This window comes from Hyaena hyaena, unplaced genomic scaffold (assembly GCF_003009895.1).
Source record: "Hyaena hyaena isolate Hyena2069 unplaced genomic scaffold, ASM300989v1 scaffold_110, whole genome shotgun sequence".
Taxonomy (NCBI): domain Eukaryota; kingdom Metazoa; phylum Chordata; class Mammalia; order Carnivora; family Hyaenidae; genus Hyaena; species Hyaena hyaena.
Genome location: NW_024080742.1, coordinates 180,562 through 202,042, shown reverse-complemented (window position 1 = coordinate 202,042; position 21,481 = coordinate 180,562). Strand labels below are relative to the sequence as shown.

General features: G+C 52.7%; 1 protein-coding gene across 3 annotated transcripts in view; it reads right to left on the bottom strand.

Moving 5' to 3' along the window:
- Positions 1 to 21,481, bottom strand: part of LOC120234518 (myelin basic protein) — a 114,117-nt gene that overhangs the window by 80,586 nt on the left and 12,050 nt on the right. For all 3 annotated transcript variants that reach the window (XM_039236393.1, XM_039236392.1, XM_039236394.1), the window contains exon 2: positions 11,552 to 11,627. In XM_039236393.1, the coding sequence (XP_039092324.1) occupies positions 11,552 to 11,602 (51 nt within the window). In that variant the 5' untranslated portion in view covers positions 11,603 to 11,627. The remainder of the gene's footprint in view (positions 1 to 11,551; positions 11,628 to 21,481) is intronic.

Genomic DNA, 21,481 nt, shown 5'->3' with positions numbered 1-21,481 from the left:
TCTGCCAAGATTGTTTTACAGTGTAATTAGGATTGCAGCGTTCTTCAAATAACGAGGGCAAAGAAATGAGCTCAGGGTTTTATTCACACATTGACTTTTAGAAGTCACAGCAAAGCAAGTGTTAAGCAGCAGCTCAGCAGAGCTGTTTGTCCGGGCCCGTTGCGTAACTGGGATACTAACTGCTATTTTAGGAACGCAAATATCTTCCCATTTTTCCTGGGCACCACTGCTCTATCAGCTGGTCGAGTCTTAAATAAGAAGGATGGCCACCTAAGGAAGGGGGGGAGGGGGAGGGGCAGACAGGGGGAGGCAGAGAGAGACTGCTCAGTGTCGCCCTTTTACCTAGAGTTCTCTAGTAAATTGCAAGTTTGATTAAAATGCACTTGAAGGTAATTCATGTAAGGACGTTCATTCAGTTCAGAAGGATAGTCCACATCCCTGGAAATAGAATAAGGGAATGGAAAACTCTGACCTCCTCAATTTGAAGCTGAATGAATTCCCTTTAGTTTTATGTAATATAAACCTAAGGGTCCTACTTAAATTCCCGAAACATATGACCCCATGCCGGCATGGGTTTATTTCACTGCTTCCTATAATGCAGACAAGGCAGAGTTATGTGCAAGAAGGTCTAACATTTCTGTGTTCTGGACTGCGGCCCTCAGTGAGGCTGGTCTCAGCCTCCTTGCTGAAAAGTGGCCATGGGGGCACGGCCTGCCTCACCGGGTCACCAGGGATGCCATCGAGCCCCGTGTGGGAGGCTTGCCATCTACTATTACTTATTTTACAAGCCTCTTCCTTCTATTTTCCATATCTTAGAAAAGGTGAAAGTAAAATCTTTCTTAAGTAAAAAAGCACGTTTTAGTGAGCACGTTAATGTAATACGATTAACACAGAAAGAGAAATTTCCCATAGAACTAGGATTGGACCCGCATGTTGGTGCCCTCGCTCTAAGGGAACGCGCTCACACTGCATGCAGAATCATCACCCGTCTCCCCAGACGCTGGTCTTCCAAGCTGAACTCTGCTGTCCCTGCAATGGGGCAGCAGGCCTGCCCAGCGCGCTCTCGGATCTGGAGAAACAAATCAGGCTGCATCTTGTTTCTCCCCATTCAGCACCGAGATGAGTCACCTGGACTCCATTTAGGGACTAAATTCGTTTTGAGAACTCCGCGTGGACACGTGGTGATAGGTCTAATCAGGACACACAAGGCATGACAAGACCGAGTCTTCACTCAAGGTTCTGAACAAGGCCTGCAAAGTCACGTTCAGGAGAAATCTTGTTCTCCAGGCCACACGCCTCTCTTGTTTCATAACTGACAACAAAATCGAGGCAGAATGTGGTTAGATGAAGATACAAGCTATAAACAAATTTTGAACAAACCCTTTGTGGACCTGACAGGTCACACAGCGGCTGAGTTGCCCAGGATAGACGTGGACCAGACGCGTTTCTCTGTGGTGTTCATGCGGTATTCTTGTATTCTGAGCACTATGGGAATTGCGACTTTAAAAAAATCACAGTCTGGGAGCGCCTGGGTGGCTCAGTCTGTTAAGTGTCTGACTTCGGCTCAGGTCATGATCTCACAGTTCATGGGTTCGAGCCCCGTGTCGGGCTCTGTGCTGACAGCTCAGAGCCTGAAGCCTGTTTCGGATTTTGTGTCTCCCTGTCTCTCTGGCCCTTCCCCGCTCGTGCTCTTTCTCAAAAATAAATAAAAACTATAAAAAAAAAAATCACAGTCTGTCTCATAGAACTTGGAGTGCTATTATTACATGCTCAAGAACAAAAACAGGAAATCAAAGATTGATTTTCTTTAAAAGATTGAAGAGTTGTCAAGAAAAGCATGAAACACAGCATCCCTAAACAGAGTAACTAAATATTTCACATTCCAACAATGAAAAGAGAAGATTCTGTGCATGAAAGATGGTTCATCAGAAGGAAGAATGATATACTCTTGGAATATTCTACAAATATGAGGTCATATTTCACTTTGAAATGCATTGCAATAAACCGTTAAAAACCCTGGAATTGTCACAAAGTAGAATAGAGGGGCCAAAAAAAAAAAAAGGATTTTGCATTCAATTTATCTGGGGTGTGAGTGGCAGTCACAATACACCTTTCATTAATTCAGTAGAAAAAGAAATCTAAGACCCACGATTTTGGATGCAAAGCAAACGCAGAACCACCGTGATTGCAAGTGAAAAGCAGGACGACTAAAATAACGACACAGAGCACAGAACTCCTAGTGTGTTAGGAAGAACGAGCCAGGACAGCATAGACGATGAACGGAATGTGGCCTCGGCATCAGGGCGCCCCTCGGACACACGCGCCTTCACGGAGGCCTTACTGTGCAGAGACAAGCACACACATTCGCTGCTGCTATTTCCTCTCATTTCGTCCTCCCCTGAGCTGAGCCTGGGCTGGGCCACCGTCTCCCCCAAGGCCAAGCGCTCCCAGGAGCCGGTGGCGCCTGAGGCCGTCTCTGGTTGGGGATTCCACCACCCGCCCTTGAGAAGGCCAGCCCGCTGCGCCCCCTCCCTCGCTGCGTCCAGCTCACGTCTGGCCTCTTTCTTTCTTCTTCTTCTTTTTTTAACTTTATTTATTTTGAGAGAGACAGAGAGAGCACGAACAGGGGAGGGGCAGAGAGAGGGGGAGAGAGAGAAGCCTAAGCAGGCTCTGCAATATCACCCTGAACTCATGAACCCTGCGATCATGACCTGAGCTGAAACCCAAGAGTTGGACACTTAACTGCTGAGCCACCCGGCGCCCCTAGTCTGGCCTCTTTCAATGCTCTTCAAGCTCCAGGAGGAGGCGGCGTGGAGGGTGTGGAGCCAGCCGGGGCCAGGGACGGGAAGGGGGCAGGGGGGCGCAGGAGTGAGGGCCCACCAGCCTCTGCCCCGGTCCCTCCTGGAGGCAGTGCTGGCCTCCCAGAGCCTTTGCTGTTGAATAAGTCCTCGCGAAGTCACTACCGCACCCAGGGACTCTAAGCCTTCACCTGGGGCCACACGCACGAGAGTTCAGGGACTTGGAAGTGTATTCGGTAAATTCCACTCACTGAGGGCAAAATGGCGTCCCTAAGCCGTGGCACAGAGCCTGGGGGACAGCGGGGCCCGACAGGCACGTGCAGAGCAGACCAGCGAGGTGCCCAAAGGCATACAATGACTCAGTGCTCGGGGCCAGCTGGGTGCCCACAGCGCCTTTCCTGGGTGACGACAGGGGCTCAGAGTGGGTGCTGGTATCTTGGGCAAAACCCCGGAGAGAAACGCAGGAACCTGGCACAGGGGGGTGGGGGGTGGCACACGCTCAGTGACACAGAGTAGCTGCAGGAGGGGGTCTAGGAGAAGCCAGGTCCTAGAGGGCAGAGGGGAGAGACGGAGCTGCCCACCGAGACAGGGCAGCAGGTGCGAGGCGGCCTGGGCCCGGCCGGGGGACAGGAGGGGAGGCCTGGCTGGAGGGAGAGCTGCACCAGCAAGGCCCTTCCTCAAACACATCGGAAAGCAGTGCTGGAGCTGGCTTCCCTTTTAAATCTGAAGACGCTGGTGTTTTCTTAAGTGTCTCAATGTGATCACGAGGCAGCAGCACACCCTCTCGGCCCTGGCCTGCGCCCCTGCGTGTAATTAATGTCAACGCCAGCCTGCCCTTGCTAACTTAAGCTTGCTAACTTCAGCCTGTGTTTGGTTACACACCCCTTGCACCAAAGGGTGATTTAGGGTGCGTTAAATAACAGTCTGTTTTGCAAGCACCAATAGCCACAGAAACGTAAGAATGAAATTTGTCTAGGTTTTTGCTCAACTATACGATAATTAAAGTAACGCAGGCACCAAATTGCAATGACAAGCACATGGAGGGTGCATCTGAGCGCATAGCTGGGCTGAGCAGAAGGTGAGCTAGAGGTGGGGGATTAGTGTTTCCAGAGTTTGCACCTGGCGGGCTCGAAACACCCCCTCAACACACACAGACACACACACACACACACACACACGCACGCACGAAAGAGAACACACCACAAGCATATTCCAGCATGTAAAGTCTCTTGCTTCCAAATTTAAACATTTAAAACCACACTTCCGAAGGAGTGAGAAAAGATAGGAAGTAACATTGTGACAACTGGATTTTTATATTTCGTTTCATTAGAAGTACCGTAAGAGGGCTTTACGAAATATAAAGAAGCTCTTTCTTAATAATACAGAAGCAGAGTTTTCACATGAAAGGACATGCTTTTCCCTGTCGGCATCAGAAGCAAATCTGCCTTCAAAGATTAAGTTCCCTGGTGGCATTTCTGAGCCTGGGCTGAGAAACGGAGCTCAGGCAGCCTGTGTGAGCAGCCAGAGCGGCAAGGGACTGAGTCACCGTGGGCAGTGATGGCCACTCAGCACCCAAAGCGGCCAGAGCCCCAGGGCGGCCAGCTCACGGAGGGCACCCCGTGCCCTCCCCTCCGGGAAACGTGGCTCATCGCCTGTCCCAGAGGGGCCGCCCTATCTAACACTCACCATGTCAGTGATGAGTCACGAACAAGTGTGTGCTCAGCCCTTCCTGAGAGCACGTTCTCAGTCACAGGTAAACCACACGGTGACCTTGGAAGCCGCGTACGCATCACAAGCTCGAATGGCTTCTTGACGGAAACAAATGTACGGAAGGAAAGGATCTGGGCTTCTGCTTGCTCGGCGCTGTCGTGTGGCGCTAGGGCAGGATCTCGGGCTCCCCCTCCTCCCCATCCACGCGCACAGAATAACGGAGCATCAGATGCAGCGACAGAGCCATTAGTAGGAAGATCATCGAATGCTGTAAGAAAGCTTGGTGTGTCCAGCTGGACGCAGGACGCAAACAGGCCCGTCTCACAGGAGCGCCCGGCGCCTCGTCTCAGGCCATCAGCTGCTCGAGGCCCAAGGACATCAATCCAGGGCAGGGGACAGAAGGCGGGTGTGCAGCCGGACAGATGCAGAGGACATGTGAGATCTGGTGCGCATTCTGTCCCGTCTGTACTTTTACAGTTATTTTATCGGTGCATCATTTAACTTTAACAACTGGTGTTAACATGTCACTGACATCTAACAACCGCTGGGCCCAAAGCTAGCAGCCTGCACACTGGGTCACAGTTTCTGATAAAACCCAGCTTTGCAAACAAACTTGCAGACCTCAGAAACCCACGGTAGCACGGAAGGACCTGGAACATGAGCATCACACGGGTGTCCCAGCCACTAGGGTTTCAAGCCCCAAACCAGAAGCCAGAGCTCTCGGGTCCTGAGCCCAGAGGCTGCTGGGAGCCCTTCCCACCGCTGGCCCAGGATCCCGAGGCCTTGGCCTGGAGGGGCCCCCCGGGTGGGGGTGGCCGGCTCCGCGCTCCAGGGGTGGGGCGGGCAGGGGCTCCTGGTCCTCACGCTGGGTGCTGCCGGCTCGTGGGTTTCCGTGGCCTGGGGCACCGCGTCACAATCAGCCCTACGCTATTTTTATTAAGGGCTTACGGGGCGGCCGTGTTACTAATTACACCTCTGTCTGCAGTAATTACACGCGCGTTTGCCTGCTTGTGTCTGACGTGAGCACTCTCGCTTCAGCCGGTGAAACAAAGCACCTGCTTCCGACCCTTCAAGGGCAGAGTCCACCTTAGGGTTGTGTGTCTACACAGACGGTGACGAGTGGCTTCCTCTGTGAGCCCGTCCTAAAGGCAGGAGCATTGCTGACTCGACAGTCTAGAACCTGCTGTAACTGCCTGGTAAGACTGTGCTCTGGTGCTGGTAAAACAGCTCTGTATCTCAGACACAGCACCACACGCCCGCCGGGGGGCGCCGCAGCCTTTCCCCGAGGGGCCCAGACACCCGCCCGCAGGGTTAGAAGTGCCCCCCACCCCCACAGAGACGGCTTGGGGTCTCCCGTGCGAACGTGGCTTTACGAAAGCCAACTGCAGGAAGATGCTTCACGTTGCATCCTCTGCCTTGTTTCAAGCCGGGTGCAGAGCCACTGTGAGCTTTCCAGAACTGTGGTAAGGGGGTTACCGACTATTCACAGATCTCGGGAGGCTTCTCTCAAAGGGCACGCCTTTCACATTTTTGTATTTTTCTGTTTCTAGGCGCTCACGAAAGTTCCTTGGAAGCACGTCAGGAGGGTAGCCTCTGGAGTGTGCGTTGAACCCTGAAGCAGCCTGTATAGACATGTGCTGTTCTAACATCATGTGCCTGATGGCGGCCCCGGGCAGCCTGCTTGGGAGCGAGATGGAGATAAAGCGGTGAGCTGTGGGCCTTCCGAGCTGAGGGGAGCAAGAACACTTTCTCTCTTTTTTTTTTCTGTTTATTTATTTTTGAGTGAGAGCGCAAGCAGAGGGTAGGGCAGATAGAGAATCCCAAGCGGGCTCTTAGCTGTCAGCACAGAGCCCGACACGGGGCTCGAACTCACAAACTGTGAGACCATGACCTGAGCTGAAGCTGGACGCCCCACTGACTGAGCCCCCGGCGCCCCAGAAGCACATTCTCACTGGCAGTTTCTGGCACTTCTAAGTGTGTTTTTTTTGGTGTTTTTCAGAGGATTTTGCCTTCTGCACTCACCATTAACTTTTGCATGAAAAAATATGACTCTGAGAAAGAACAGAATTCTTTTCACAGACAAAGAGGTGCAGACACTTATCTGACGGGGTTCTCAGCACCCTGAGGATTTGGGCGACGGGGACGGACTGTCTGGTGGGGCCGTGCTGCTCCTGCAAACATGTGGTCATTTAAGTCTAAATGATTTAAAAACAAATAACATCTCAGGGGTGCCTGGAGTGCTCAGTTGGTTGAGCATCCGACTTGGGCTCAGGTCATGATCTCGCGGTTCATGGGTTCAAGGCCTGCGTTGGTCTCTATGCTGACAGCTCAGAGCCTGCAGCCTGTTTCAGATTTTGTGTCTCCCTCCCTCTGACCCTCTCATGCTCATGCTGTCTCTCTCTCTCAGAAATAAATAAAACCTTTAAAAAATATATAAATAAATAACATTTCAAATGTGGGTCTTCAGGTGTGCTGGCCACATATCACTGCTTCTTGGCTACATGTGTCTGAAAGATAGTTGAGGGCTCCGCAATCGGGGTCCGGAGAAATCCCTTATGGGTGTGTGTGTGTGTGTGTGTGTGTGTGTGTGAGAGAGAGAGAGAGAGAGAGAGAGAGAGACAGACAGACAGACAGAGAGAGAGAGAGACAGAGACAGAGACAGACACACAGACACAGAGACCAGCCAGAGAATGAACTCTGAGATGCTGCTGGAGATAAGGTGCTCTGGAAGTCTCTGCCCACCATCTAAGAATTCACTAGAGATCGTCATTTTTCAGGCTATCAGACTATTTGGTACGTGCCTGTAAGGAAATACCTTCTGCTTTTCAGTTCCCTAAGCTTTTAAACGTATAGGATTAACTTAAGGATTTTCTGAGTTCTCAAAAAAATGTTTTTAGGTGACGTGCCTAAGAAACTAGAAAATTTACATTTATGGGTCTAACAATAGTCAATGCACTGCAGTCCAGCCAGAAAGGTAGGGATTTCTGGGTGAATTCAGTGCTCAATCACACCACGCTCTAGGCTGGAGGGAGGCTGACTGCGGAGAGAACACAGAGCCCCGCCCTGGGTCGCTGCTGCCCTTCCCCGGGGGGAGCACCTGCCACCGCCTGACCTGAGCTGGCGTGGGAGGGCACACCAGCCACACTCACCCACAGGCTGTGCCGTCAGGACCCCTCAACGGCAGCACGGGGGCAGGGCTGAGGGCACATCCACGAGCAGAGCTGGCCCGGGTTGGGACCTCGCTGGACTTGACTTCCGTGTGGGGAGGGGGGAGTAGCTCCTGCCGCTGAGGGTTCCAGACAGAATCCCTTCTCACCCTTGAGGACGGTACGGCCACAACAGAGGCAACGTCCTGCACCGGGGATGAGAGCCTGCTGGACCCGGGGCTGAGGAGGCAGGTGGACAGGGCGGCCCCTTGCACAGCAGGGGGGTCGGTGGTTTCAAAGGAAACGTACTTTCCCATCAGAGGGAAGGAGGGTCCACATGTTGATGGGTATATTTGTATGTGTGCAAACTGATGTCTCATTTCTCAAAGTGTCATTCGAATGTTCTCTGGAGAGTCTTATCAAGGAAGGGGGCTTTAATTAAATACACAAATGATTCTTTTCTGGGACGTGAACGCCCCTGGAGAGGCAAGGTGCATGGGCTGATGGTTTCCGTCTGCCACGCACTCAGTTTCAAAGAACAGCCTAAATAATCCATTTAATCGGAAACACCAGGTTAATAAGTTACTCCCTACTGTAAAATTTAGATGTGAATGTAGATTCTGCCAGCTTCCAGATTTCATTTTTCAGTGTGGTCTATTTCTCCTTAAGCTGATTAAATAGAAACATCCAGAAAAACATGGCTAGGCACCTGTGGAGAATGTCTGTGAGCCAGATACGACCATGAGGAGAAGTACAGGCCACCCACAGGGGAAAGCAGGTTTTCAAGACTATTGTACTCGGCTAGGATTTCAACATTTTAACTCATCGCTTGATTTCACTCATTTTGGAAAATGTGCAACTCTGTCAACACAGACTACTAGTTGTCTTTATTTTTCGCATTTCCAGTAGTAATGATTCTAACGAGGGGTGGCCTCTGCTTTCATAGGGGGAAAAATCATGAGATTTTAAGGGCTCCTTTTTTTAAAGTTTGTTCCCAAGTAAACTGATGTCTGTGTTCAAAAACAAAACAAAACCCTGACAAAGCTGAGATTTCAGATGTTAAGACCTAGTTCAAGGGCACTGGAAATCCTAATTCCTTAAGGTAGGTAGGAAATTGGGAAACAGGGAGATGCAGGGTCCCATGCTGAGTGAGTTAAAAACTCAGGGCAGCCCAAGTGACATACATGGCCTCTACCTGGAGCGCCTGAGGTGTGCAGACCCTAAGCCACGGGCTCTTCATCCTCGGGCCCTCCCCTAAGGGCCTGCTGCATACGGGCAGTTTCTCCCAAGGAACATCTTATGGGCCAAATGTCTTATCTCCCTGTGCCGGTATCCAGCCTGGTTCCTCAGGGCCAGCCGCCAGGTGCAGCCTCCCCAAAGGCAGGAGAGTCTAATTTTAGCTTGTGGAACCAGTTTTCCTGGAGCCTCTGTGGGTGGGGCCTGCTCAGAGCCCCAGGAGTCAGGAGTCGGAGCCCAGGGGGCCTCAGCAGCAAGCGTGGACGCCGTCTGGGTCATCCAGGGAAGCCGGGGCGAGGCCTTCCCGGTTCTGCCAGGTCACAGTCGTATATACGGAGCCACTGAGAAGTGGCTGATAAGTCAGTGAGCTCGCGCTATCTGGAATTCAAATTCTACCATGACTCTTAAAAACACAGGGCATCAAAGGCAAAATACGGGGTTTCTTCATTTTTGGGAATGGGAGTGAGTCCCAGAAACGTCTTGTTCCCGTGCTTCCTCCCGTGGCTGAGGCCTTCCTTCCTTCCACTCACCATGGGGGGCTCTGCTCTGTCTGGGGGCAGGGGGACAGGGCCCTCGGCCACCTCGCTGCGTGGCCGCTCCACCTGTTACTGGCAATGCCAGGTCGGAAACGGGGGCCTTTCCTTTCACCTACTGGAGAAATTCCAGACTTATTCCTTCTGTAACGCTCCTCCCTGCTGCATCCCGACATGTCTTCAGGAGGAGAGAGAAGCCAGTAAGAAGGCGCAAGGTGCTGAGTCACGGGGAGGAAGCTGAGGGCCCGAGACCAGAAGGTCCTGGTGGGAAATGACGACGTCTCCTTCCCCAACACTGGACAGAGGGCTGGGCGGGACCAGGAAGCCATGCAAACAACCAGCGCCAAACCCCGCCGTGCCAGCAGGTGCGGGCGGGTGCGGGCAGGGCGCAGGAGGGGCTGTGCACCCGCCGGGCAGCATCTCCTGCAAGAGGCCGGGGTTTGGGGGGCATGGAAGTGACTCTGCCTTGCAGCCGCCCCTACTCACACGTCAGCCCGGCACCCGTCCACGACAGAAGCCTCCCTTCTGCTCTCCCGCGAGTCAAAACATGCTCACAGAATTACATGCAGAAACATACAGAAGGGGCAACAGTATGGCAGGAACCCAGGTACCTTTTTTCTATCCTGGTTCAAGTTTAGGTGCCGTGTAACGTCTCAGGCACTCGCTCCTCACGCATTTTCTCTCCAGTTACTGAACAGTTTTTCACACGTAACAACCACCTCCAGGAACCAGTGTTCTTACAGTTCTAATTTTTTAAACCATCCAAACATTACACATCAGATATCAGAAGACAAGAGAATCAAGTATAGGCTTTACTGCCGCTCAACAACCTTATTTAGGTAGAAATAACAAATTAAAACTATGTCTCTGTGTTTTATAATGTCCAATGACAGGAAAGAAACTGGGAGCCACAGAGTGGGTTTTAGAACCGGAGTCGCAAATCCGTCACTACAAGCCTTGGTCTCTCGCGGCGCTGACGGGCCGGAGCTCCCGCCAAGGCCCGGCTCCCCTTTAACTCTGGTGTACACTCTGCTCGGGGGACAGACGGCGCCCCAGTCCCCACATTCTGGGGCCCCACGGAAGCCTGGCCCACCGCTCAGCGCCTCTGCCCATTGTGACGAGATTCTCAGGAGAACAGTTTGACTTTTAAAAATTAACGAGTCATTCCCCATTCAATATTTACTGGAATCGTTCAGGTATTTATAAAAATTTCCCCTCAGCGGGAAAGTAGGATTCCAAACCCATAACGACATTGTAACTCCCTTCCGGTTCACCTTGGGCCTGAAATCATTAGTCTAGAAACTAGATAACACTGTTAGGAATGTCAATTGAGGTAAAATATGGGCAAGAACAGCACATACTTGCTCATTTACTTTGCAAGGGGTGCCCTGAAAGCACATTCTGGAAACTGACGCAGCGGTTGATACAGAAATGGGGTTCAGGCACGGAGTGGGGAGGGCCCACAGCTGCTGGCTGGGGTGTTATTATATAAGAACTGTACTGCCACTCAGTTCAGTCCCGTGGGCCCTGTCCAGCACTTTCGTGTGCACGTGGTGCTGGGGGCACCCGGGTCTGGTGACCCAGCCTCTGTCTGCGGCTGGAACACCTATAAGGAGTTGAGCACCGAAGACGTGGAGCCATCTCCCTTCCCTGCCCCCACAAATCAGGGCAGATTCAACACATCGCACACCACGTCAGCCCCCTTTCCTCATCTGAAATGACCCTTCGGTGGTGGAGAAAAAGCCCCAGCCAGAGCGTGAGGCCACCAAGAACCCGGCGAGTGGCAGACGCCATGCGGGGAATACACAGGAGCCTCCTGACTCCAGGGGGGGATTCGGACCATTTGTACTTCACTCTCCCCTCTGGCATATCTGTACTCTCCACAGGCGGTACAGCAATGGTGTGGAAGAGAAGTATGCGGGTGCCACTGGCAAGGTCGTGGGCCTGGGGTCCCGGCGAGGCGTGTGGGCTTCTGTCTGTTTGCCCGAGAAGTTTCTAAGATGGGGGGGTGACCATCCAGCAGTTTTAGCAGGAAACCATGGCGCCACTGTGTGCATCGGGAGGGTCATGTTTAATGACAAAACCAAATGCTGTCTGAGGGATGCCCTGAGCCGGGCTCACACCTTACCTTGTTGCCCTTCTCAGCGTTTAACTCCCGCTTTCCCGCGTGGTTTCCCATCCTGAGCCCGTGCGCTGGTCAGGAGCTAGAAGGAAAACAGAAGGCGTTAGCCTTAAGGCTCCTACTCTCAAAGTTTTCAATCTGAGCAACAGTCCTGTGACGCACGCTCTGCTCTGCCCATTTCCGAGAAGAGAAAACGAAAACCCCAGACCCGAGACAGGGGAAGCCTGGCCCGTGGGTGCCTCTGTTGTCACCCGATCCGAAGCCAGACACTGGGAAGCGGGGCCCCTGCCCGTACCCACACTCTGAGCAGATCCCCTGCCTGTACCCATGCTCGGTTCAGTCACCAAGGCCTTCCAGCATGTTCTCTTCTGTGGACAAAGATCCCAGCTCCTGGATGGTGTCGACCCGGTGACACACACACCTGGGGAACACACCTCCCCACACCCAGGTGTGCTGAGACGCCTTCACGGGCAGAACAGGGCGACCCTCCTGAAAACGAGAGGCTCGGGGCTCACTGTGTGGGGATCATGTGAGCAGACAGACCACAGCATCAGACCAAGGACTGCTTATCACACAAGTATCCCAAGAATCTGCAGAATTTGCAAGGAAGATAAAGGTGGATTAAAAAAAGCATCTGTTCCTCATTTGTATTTCCTAACATAAACTTTAGCAGAAAATTCATGATCTTTCCCTCAAAGGCACAAAACTGCAGAATTTAGCCAAACCCATTCTACACCAATTGCAAATCCACCTTCATCCTTGGACGTGCGCCGACCGCCAGGGCCACTCGCTCTGTTGCTGTGAACCATCACAGGGCCGCAGATGCTGGTCTGTAGGGGCGGTTATGAGATGTAATTGTCCACGAGGAGCTCTTTCTAAAGAATATGAGTGAACCTACTCCCTGCTGAACGTGAAAGAGTTTCCTTGAAAGGCAACAAAATGAATTGTCTTCTGAAAACGAAAAGGATTTCTAAAACATTCCATGTGCCTTGGTGAAAGGCAAGGCTTGCCCCACAAAAGGCACACTCCTCAGGAAAAAGGGAATTGCTCAGGATCGGAATTTTTCCAAAGCCTCCCATCGTTCTGGATGCCTTCAGTGACCATGAAGGATGCACTTGCCTTTGTCCACAGGACCCAGACAGAGGGCGGGATGGGCAAGAAAGGAACTTTCTAGTGTCACCTCCCGGGTGTGTGTGAGTATGTGAGCAGTTCCACAGTGGAGACCAGCGACAGCCGGCCATGTGGGGAGAGAACACCCTTCCGCCTCACATTTTGTAAGTGTAAACCAGGGAAGGAGATCGCATTTCCAGTGATGGCCCGGAGGGGAGAAAGATAAGGTGAAGGGGCAGTCATGAGCTCTGGCAAATTACAGACATAGCTCCAGCAGCAAGAAAACACCATAAACTTAGAAGATTTAGGTGAATTCCTCATTTTTTGTACACGAGAGTGAAAGAAACCCCCAATATTTAAAAATGCATGTCTTTAAAGATGCACGTTTACCTCTGCAGATAATTTCAGCCTCCAGTGTGATTCTGTCATTTATGTGCTCATTTGTTTAAATTGGATCACCACAGAAACCTTCACGGGGTAAATGGAGATTTGGGCACACATGGTACTTTACTTGATTGGTACAAAAAGGGAAGGAGAGGACTTGTTTTTGTCATTTGGGAGTCTACACGCTCGTCAGGGAATGTGAGTGGGTGTTCTCCCAGGAGACCTAGGTCTGAACGGGGATGTAAAGCAGCTGTTCCTCTGAGGTTTCGCTTCTCTTGGATTCCATGCAGGGTTTTAACTGAATACTGAGAACTTGCAAGATGACTAGAGTACACAGAATAATAATGCATGAAACATTTGTGTATCTCCTACCCTGTTTTAGAAAAAAGAATTGGCTATCCCAAACTAAACATAGGCAATAACAAATATTATTATAAGTCCCTAATACCGAAAGCAATCTACACATTTAATGTAATCCCCATCAAAACATCAACAGCATTTTTCACAGAACTAGAACAAACAATCTTCAAATTTATATGGAACCATACAAGACTCTGAGTAGCCAAAGCAATCTTGAAAAAGAAGAACAAAACTAGAGGTATCACAGTCCCAGATTTCAAGATATGCCAGAGCTATAGTCATCAAAACAGTATGTTCCTAGCACAAAAAGAAACATATATATCAATGGGACAGAACAGAGATCCCAGAAATAAAACCATGATTATATGATCAACTAATCCAGACAAAGGAAGCAAGAATATGTAATGGGAAAAAGACAGTCTCTTCAATAAATAGTGTTGAGAAAACTGAACAGCTACATGCAAAAGAATGAAATTGGACCACTTTCAAAACACCAACACAAAAATAAACTCAAAATGGATTAAAGACCAAAATGTGAGACCTGAAACCATAAAAATCCTAGAAGAGAACATAGGCAGTAATTTCTCTGACATTGGCCGTAGCACCACAATTGTCTCCTATGGCAAGGAAAGCAAAAGACATCCAGATGGCTAACAGACACATGAAAAGATATTCAACACTGCTCATCATCAGGGAAATGCAAATCAAAATTACAATAAGATGTCACCTCACACCTATGAGAATGGCTAAAACAAACAAACAAGAAATAACAAATGTTGGCAAGGATACGGAGAAAGGAGAACCCTCTTGCAATGTTGGTGGGAATACAAATTGGTGCAGCCACTGTGAAAAACAGTATGGAGGTTCCTCAAAAAGTTTTAAAAAGAACTACCCACAATTATACTCCTGGGTATTTACACAGAAAATATGAAAACAGTATTTTGAAGGTATACATGCCCCATGCTTATTGCAGCATTATTTACAATAGCTCACATGTCCATCGATACATGAATGAATAAGGAAGATGTAGTATATATATACATATATAGTGGAATAAAAAGAATGAAATATTGCCATTTGCCACCATGTGGATGGAACTGGAGAGTATTATGCTAAATAAGTCAGTCAGAGAATGACAAATACCTTATGATTTCCCTCATGTGTATAATTCAAGAGATAAAACAAAGGGACAAAGGAAAAAAAAAGAGAGACAAACCAAGAACCAGACTCTTTCTACAGAGAACACACTGATGGTCACCAGAGGAGAGGTTGGGGCGGGGGGGGGAGTGAAACAGGTGAAGGGAAAAAATGAAACACAGGCAAAAGGAGTAACTTGAAGTCGACAGCTTGGACTTCTTTGGCCTGACATAATGAGTTAAGTCCCATGCTCTCACCTGGGCAACTCTCCAGCCCGGCGCCCCAGCCCCTACCCCCTACTGCCCGAAACCTCCCTCACCGTGTCCCCGGCTGGCACTGGGCAAACCCCAGAGAGTCGTTTCGTCCTTCCAGAAAACAAAGCTCCAAGGATTTCACCGAAATCAGAACAGTGTGGGGTGTAAGTATTTGGGGGTTGCCTGTGCACAAAAGCAGAGTTATGTTTGGACAAAGGGCCTTTGAGGTGTGGCTGAAACTCAATGACCAACCTCCCCCCGCCCCCCCACCCCCAGCCGGAAAGTAATGCTTCTTTTTTTTTTTTTTAAATTTTTTTTTTAATGTTTTATTTATTTCTAGGAGAGAGAGAGACAGCGGGAGCAGGGGAGGGTCAGAGAGAGAGGGAGTCACAGACTGAAACAGGCTCCAGGCTCCGAACTGGCAGTCAGCACAGAGCCCGACGCGGGGCCCGAACCCACGAACCGCGAGATCATGACCTAAGCGAAAGTTGGACGCTTAACCGACTAAGCCACCCAGGCGCCCCTAGTAATGCTTCTTCTAATCTGGTCTGTCTCGATCAAAACTCCACCACACTTCAAAACAAAAACTTCAGGCTGTACTTGGCAGTCCCACTCCTGAAATACTTAATCTTTAGAAAGTTCAAGACCACCGGACCCAGGACGGACGGAAGTGACGAAGGTCCGGGTCCAGCTTTCGAGCGCAGACAGAAGCCGGTCAGATGTGACTGGCCTCTCTGACTCACAGAAGGAGCACTTATTGTATCTGTGTCACGGCGAGCGTGCAGATTCCAGCGCTAGATGTGAAATATACAAACTGGGCAGGGAAAGAAAGGCAGGGGGCAGGAGTGACGAGTGGCATAGATCTGCCTCTCGATCAGGGCTCGCACGGGCCGACGCCTTCCAAGGCACCCGTGGTACTCGAGGGGCATCTCACAGGACGGCGGGCAAACGATGGCACGCCCACGAGGGACGGCAGCCTTTGGGAGCTGGGAGGGGCGCCGCAGAAGGAGGCGGGGCTGGGCCAGCCTCGACAGAGACTCACTGCCAGCCGCCGGTGTCCCAAAGCCTCTGCAGACACAGGTGGCTCACGGGCAGGCGTCCTTCGTCTGTGCCATCTCTGCAATTAAGTGAATGCAGAGAGCAGAGTTTTGGCGAGCACATGGGTGCCGCCAGGAAGCCAGCTGAGTCTGAGGCATCTCGGGCATGTTATCCAGCTTCTGGGGCCACTGTAAGAGGGGAGTGGGGGAGGGGAGGGCCTGTGGCTGAGCCGCCATCCACCCCTTGGAGGGAAGTCCAGTTCCAGAGGACACACCTAGTCAGCCCCTGGGGTTACTGGAACCTTCCACGCTGCCTGCACGGTTCCCTACACTGGTGTGAGATGGGGGGGGGATTAGGGGGGAGCCAGAAGTGAGCATAAGCCGCACCAGTGAGTGATCCAGTCTTACTGGAAAGCAGCCCAGTCGTAGCCATCGGGACTTTATGTTTTATAATTCGTTCCTGCTGCAGCTGAGACCAAGCGGCTCCCAGGGGGATCCTGGAGGAACCCACGCGGACAATCCCTCTGCGGGTGCCTGGGTGCACCCGAGGAGGCTGGCGTGCACGGGGATGTGGAGGTGAAAGCACCACACCTCCAAGTGTTTTAAACAGGTGCGTCCTGCTGGGTTCTAACTTTTGACGTGCAGACGTGGCAGGTTGGACCTGCGCTCCTGGGCAGCCCCGTGCTGGGTGACGTAGGCAGCTGGCTCCACCTCTCTGGGCCTCACATGCCTTTAAAGTGGAAGGAAGAAAAGCCCTCTCGCTGCCCAGTGGTGAGAAGGAAGTACTCTGTGGGGGCCGGTGAGGGCGGGGGGATGCTGGGCTCCAGGCTCCGCCGGCTCCCCTCCCTGCGTCCCTCCAGGCAGGTGCATCGACCCTCCTGACGGCTTGTGTACTGCAGAGACCTTTCCAAGGGCTCCCACAGGCGTGCGCGTCCCCAAGGTCAGGGGAAGGGGAGGGGTAGGAAGAGCTCGGCCCTCTCGAGGCCCCACACAAGGAGCCTGTAAGGAGAGCTCCCGCCCACCGCCCACCGCAGAGCAGCCCAGCGCACTTCTGCTGGCTCCAGACTGTGGTCCCTGCGCAGGCGACAAACGAGGCAGCACACAGGGGACTCCAGGACGGCCCCTCCCCAACCTTCAGAACCAGAGACGCTAACGGGCTATTTCTGAGGCACCGCGAGTGCGTTTTCACAGGCAACGGGGTGACATTATTGTGACACAACGGTCTTCCCAGAGGTCACCCCGACCCTCTCAAGTGCCCCCAGACCTCCCAGAAGGTGGCGCCTGAGCGCAGAGCTGACCGCGGGGCGGGAGCAGGGTCAGGGGTGACTGAAGTGCGGAACCGGTCGCCTGCTACTGCCCCTCACCGTGTGCTTGGGCTCAAGCGCAACCTCCCCCCCACCCCCCGCCGAGAAAGTAATGCTTCTTCTAAGCTGGTCTGTCTCCATCAAAAGTTCACCACACGTCAAAACAAAAACTTCAGGCTGCACTTGGCAGTCCCACTCCTGAAATATTTAATCAATCTTTAGAAAGTTCAAGACCACCGGACCCAGGACGGACGAAGTGACAAAGGTCAGGGTCATGTAATTAGGAAGAGCCCCGTAAGCTTTATTCCCATTTCATAGCCGAGAAAGTAAAGTTCAGAAGACGGAATTTAGCTTTGAGGGTATCATGTCTTTAGGGAAGTATTTTAGTTAAAAATAGGGATTGTTTTAACATATTCTAAATATATCTTATGTGGAATAAACTGTTACAGTAGCTCTAAGTATCAGACATTTCTAAATTATTGGTTAGCACAATACAGAGAGATAAGACCTTACGCTAGCAGGTAGCCTTGAAAACAATACGAACTTACAAGAACCTGTTCTTTATAAACCCCGGAATGGGGGGTTCACAAGTTTAATAATGGAAAGAGCAGAGACTTTCTTAAATCTCTACCGGGTGGCTGGCAAGAATAGCTGGTGAGAAGTGCGTGCGAGAAATTATTTGGGTTTTAATTCCCTGCCAGTGGTTGTTACCTGTAGAGCTTCCTTAGCAAAGCTGATTCCTCTCAACGTCTAGTTTTCCGTCCGTCGAGACGGAGATGGGACACCTGCGCGCTTCAGGGTCCAGGAAGGTGACGGACCCGACAGCCACGGGCCCGACCACACGTCAGCAACAGAACTGCCCTCGCTTCTTACAGAACGGCTCGTATGTCACGTAAGGCGCAGAATGAGGCAAACAGGGAGTTAATTAGGGCCCCAAAGAGCTAATCTTCCACATGTATCTTAACTGGAAAAGTTCAACTTTCTTGTAATAACAGTTTTTTAAAATAAATAACTGCTTCATAACTGGCAGCGAGCCAAAGGGCGATGTGCCTCTGTCATTGGCCTCTGGTGCAATTGGTTCGTGTTTGCTATTGCAGAGCAATGTTTTCCCTGTGCTGTGGGCACTTGCCCAGTGTGGGCGTGGCCAGTAAGGCATCTCCCCCGGGGGGGGGAATGGGGGTGCCGGGAGGGACGGGCGGAGGTCCTCGCTGGCCACAGAGGCGGGTCCAAGCGCTGCAGTGAATTTGCTAAAATCTACCCACGAGGACCCCTGAGTCATTGCCAACAGAGAGGAGGATTAACATGTACTTACGGCAGCAGGAGTTAAAATCCCACCGGGGTGGTAACTTTTGCTTTCTTTGAGTTTTAAAATCTCGAAAGCAATGTTTTCACAAGTCCGCGCACTCTGCCACGGACCATTAATGGGGTTTTCGCTTCTATTAGACTTTAACGGTCAGCAGATTCTGTTGTTGCCATTACAATTCCTACTTCCCTGGGTCCTGGGTCCGATCGGCCCCAGCACCGGTACTGGGGCCCGGCAGCCGGCGCCCAGATGCTCCGTGGACGCGTGCTGTGGGGCGGGCATCTGGGTCCTAGGGATGGAGTGTGCCAGTCACGAGCACTGGCGAGGAATCCCCAGGGGCTCGCGAGTGCGCTGTTGTTTTTGGAGGTGGTCTAACTGTGCATTCGAGAAAAATGAAAAGTAGGAGAAAGATAGTGGATTTGCACAGAAGAGGTTTATCTGATTTTTGAATCGTGGGTCGAATACTGAGGGGAAAACTGTAGAATTTAGACTGATAGGGTGTAGACAGGGTAGCCCAGAAACAGGGTAACCTAAATAAAGGTAATAAGACAAGGCCGTGATATCGCCAAGGGACACCATCATTTCCTTTCTGGGAACGCTAACCACAGACAGACGGACCCCGGGAGAGCTGCAGGTGACCCCCCCACGGGCAGCACCCCGGCCCAACCTGCCCTGCACGAGAAGACTGCTAACCTCGAGGATCCCAGCGTTGCCTACGCCATCCGCCCCAGTGGTGAGCGTGGCTCGTGACCCGTGACGTGTCCGTCAATAGGGCAGACTGAACACGAAGAGGAAGTGGCCATCTGTCCCATCCACCCCAGTGAAGGCCACACACCCTTTCTGAAATTCACCCAAAGCAAACAGGGTCTAGTTTGAAAAGCGCGTGTTTTGAGGATGTTGGGCCATCTCACAAAAGTAGACGTGGGGGAGGGGAGCCTTCTTAAGTTCAGAAGCTCGTTGTTTAGGATGAAAATAGCGTTGAGGGAGGACAGACTTGGAGTCTGGGCCCCTGGTTGGCCACGACCTGGCCACCTGACCTTGAGCAAGTCACCTAAACTCTGGCTCGGCTCCCACTTGTCAAGGGGGTGGTGACTCCTGCCTGAGCCCGGGTGGGGGTTGGGGGGGCGCGCCCGGTTCAGGTAACACAGCCGCACCTGACACATGTAGGGGGCGGGAACCGCGGATGGCCTCTGCGGGGAGCCCGCCGTGCCCAGACAGCACCTGGCGAAGAGGATCTGGGAGTCCTCATTTCAGAAACCAAGCTGTGGACAAAACCCTCAGCTGCAGCCCGGGCACGGGTGCGCAGCCTCAGTGGGGGCTCCTGCTGGGCGTCCGCAGGTGCGCAGGCCACGCGGCCGCTTGGCAGAGCCGCCATGCTCTCTGTGCTGCGATCCAGACCCCGGGACAAAAGAGCTGGGCCGTTCCACACTCCGCATCTACAGGCAGGCTTGTCACTGCAAAGGGGCACGTGCAGACCTGTGGGCATGAGCAGCACAAGACGGGGGGCTGAGTGTGGAGGGCGATGGGGCGTCAGGGGTTCAGCGAGAGCGGGGAACTGGGTACGAGGGAGAACAAGAGCATTCCGGTGGCTGTTCACGGGCCGGACCTCACGGCAGGTGTCGGGGGCCAGCATCGAGCCACAGACGGTGTGTTTAGGACCCGCAGGAAAGCTTACGGTAACCTAGGTGACAGCAGGGGGCGGAAGCAGTTTCCAGGGGAAGCACTTGGACGGCTCGTACAACAGAGATCAGAGCAGATGTGCAGATGCTGGTGTGCGTGGGAACACACGGGGCCCAGGAGAAAGGAGGCAGGGAGGCCGAGGGAGGCTGACCAGCCTCAGTTTGGGTCTCTGACTCAACGGCAAGCGGGCCTCAGGGTGGTCTGGTGACACCCCCATTTCCTCCCATATCGTGTCACTGGAGGGAAAGTCCTCAGGAGTCCAGACCCCTGTCCGCCTCCCCTCCTGGCTGGTGACCAGTCTCGCTCCAGGAGAGTGCCCAGACAGAAAGGCCCTCCCCGGCCTGCTGCTGCTACACGGAGAGGAAAAACTCTCCATGTAAAAACAGGTCATAGGAAGCTGGCCTTGGGCCTTGCTCTGTATCGTAAGTCATGTTGAGACGGGCCTTCCCGATGCAGGGGGAGAGGGCCGGGCACACCCTCCCCCAGCAGGAGGCCCCGCGGTCCCGGCAGCCCGCCTCCGTCACCTGGGTGAACGCTGGGCCCTGCTGTCCCCAAGAGGCTCCGTGCCGGCGAGGCCGGGCACAGGCTGTCCCCCCCGAGGAGGCCCAGCAGCTGGGACAAGCCAGGCGGGGTCCAGAGCGGAGGCGCCTGGGGCCTGAGGAGAGGGGCGGGCGTGACCTTTCCTGTAGACGCTCCCCCCCTGGCGCGGAGGGTTCTGGCCCACGTGTCTGCAACCCGGGATGGTAAGTGCTACTTCCTGGAGGCGCTGCGGAAACCAGTTAATATTTTACAGGCACCCGAAGATACAAACCCTGGGTCAGAGGAGAGTAACCCCCGAGGGGGCCTGGCCTTCTGGGACCGGCCCACGGGCACCCGCTCCTTGGCCCCGGCATGGAGTCATGCGTGCGGCATTACACGGTCGTGTAGGCCACACAGCCCAGGGCGCCGGCCATCAGCCACACCTGCCCGCTTACCAGAGATCGGGGGTGCCTCGTGACCCAGGGCGCCGTCGGCGGCGGGGAGAAGGGACGCAGATGCTCTGGGTCTCGCTGGGAGGCAGGGCTGGTGGTCAAATGGCAGCACAATGTTTGTTCAACGCAGTGCATCTCACCCACCTCCAGAACGACTCATACATTCCTTGACATCAGGCGTGATAGCTCATGATCGTTAGGCACGCGGAAGAAACGCGTCTGCTCGGGCCGTGCGTTTCCATGTGGCCTGGGGCCAAAAGAGCTTAGTCTGAGTCTTAACAAAGATAAACCCGTGTTTCTTTCCCAAAACACAGAGAACATCCGAATCCTAGGACTGTTGATCTAAAATCTCCAGGTTCGAACCCCCAACCCGAGTGGTCCCACGGGACACAGCGG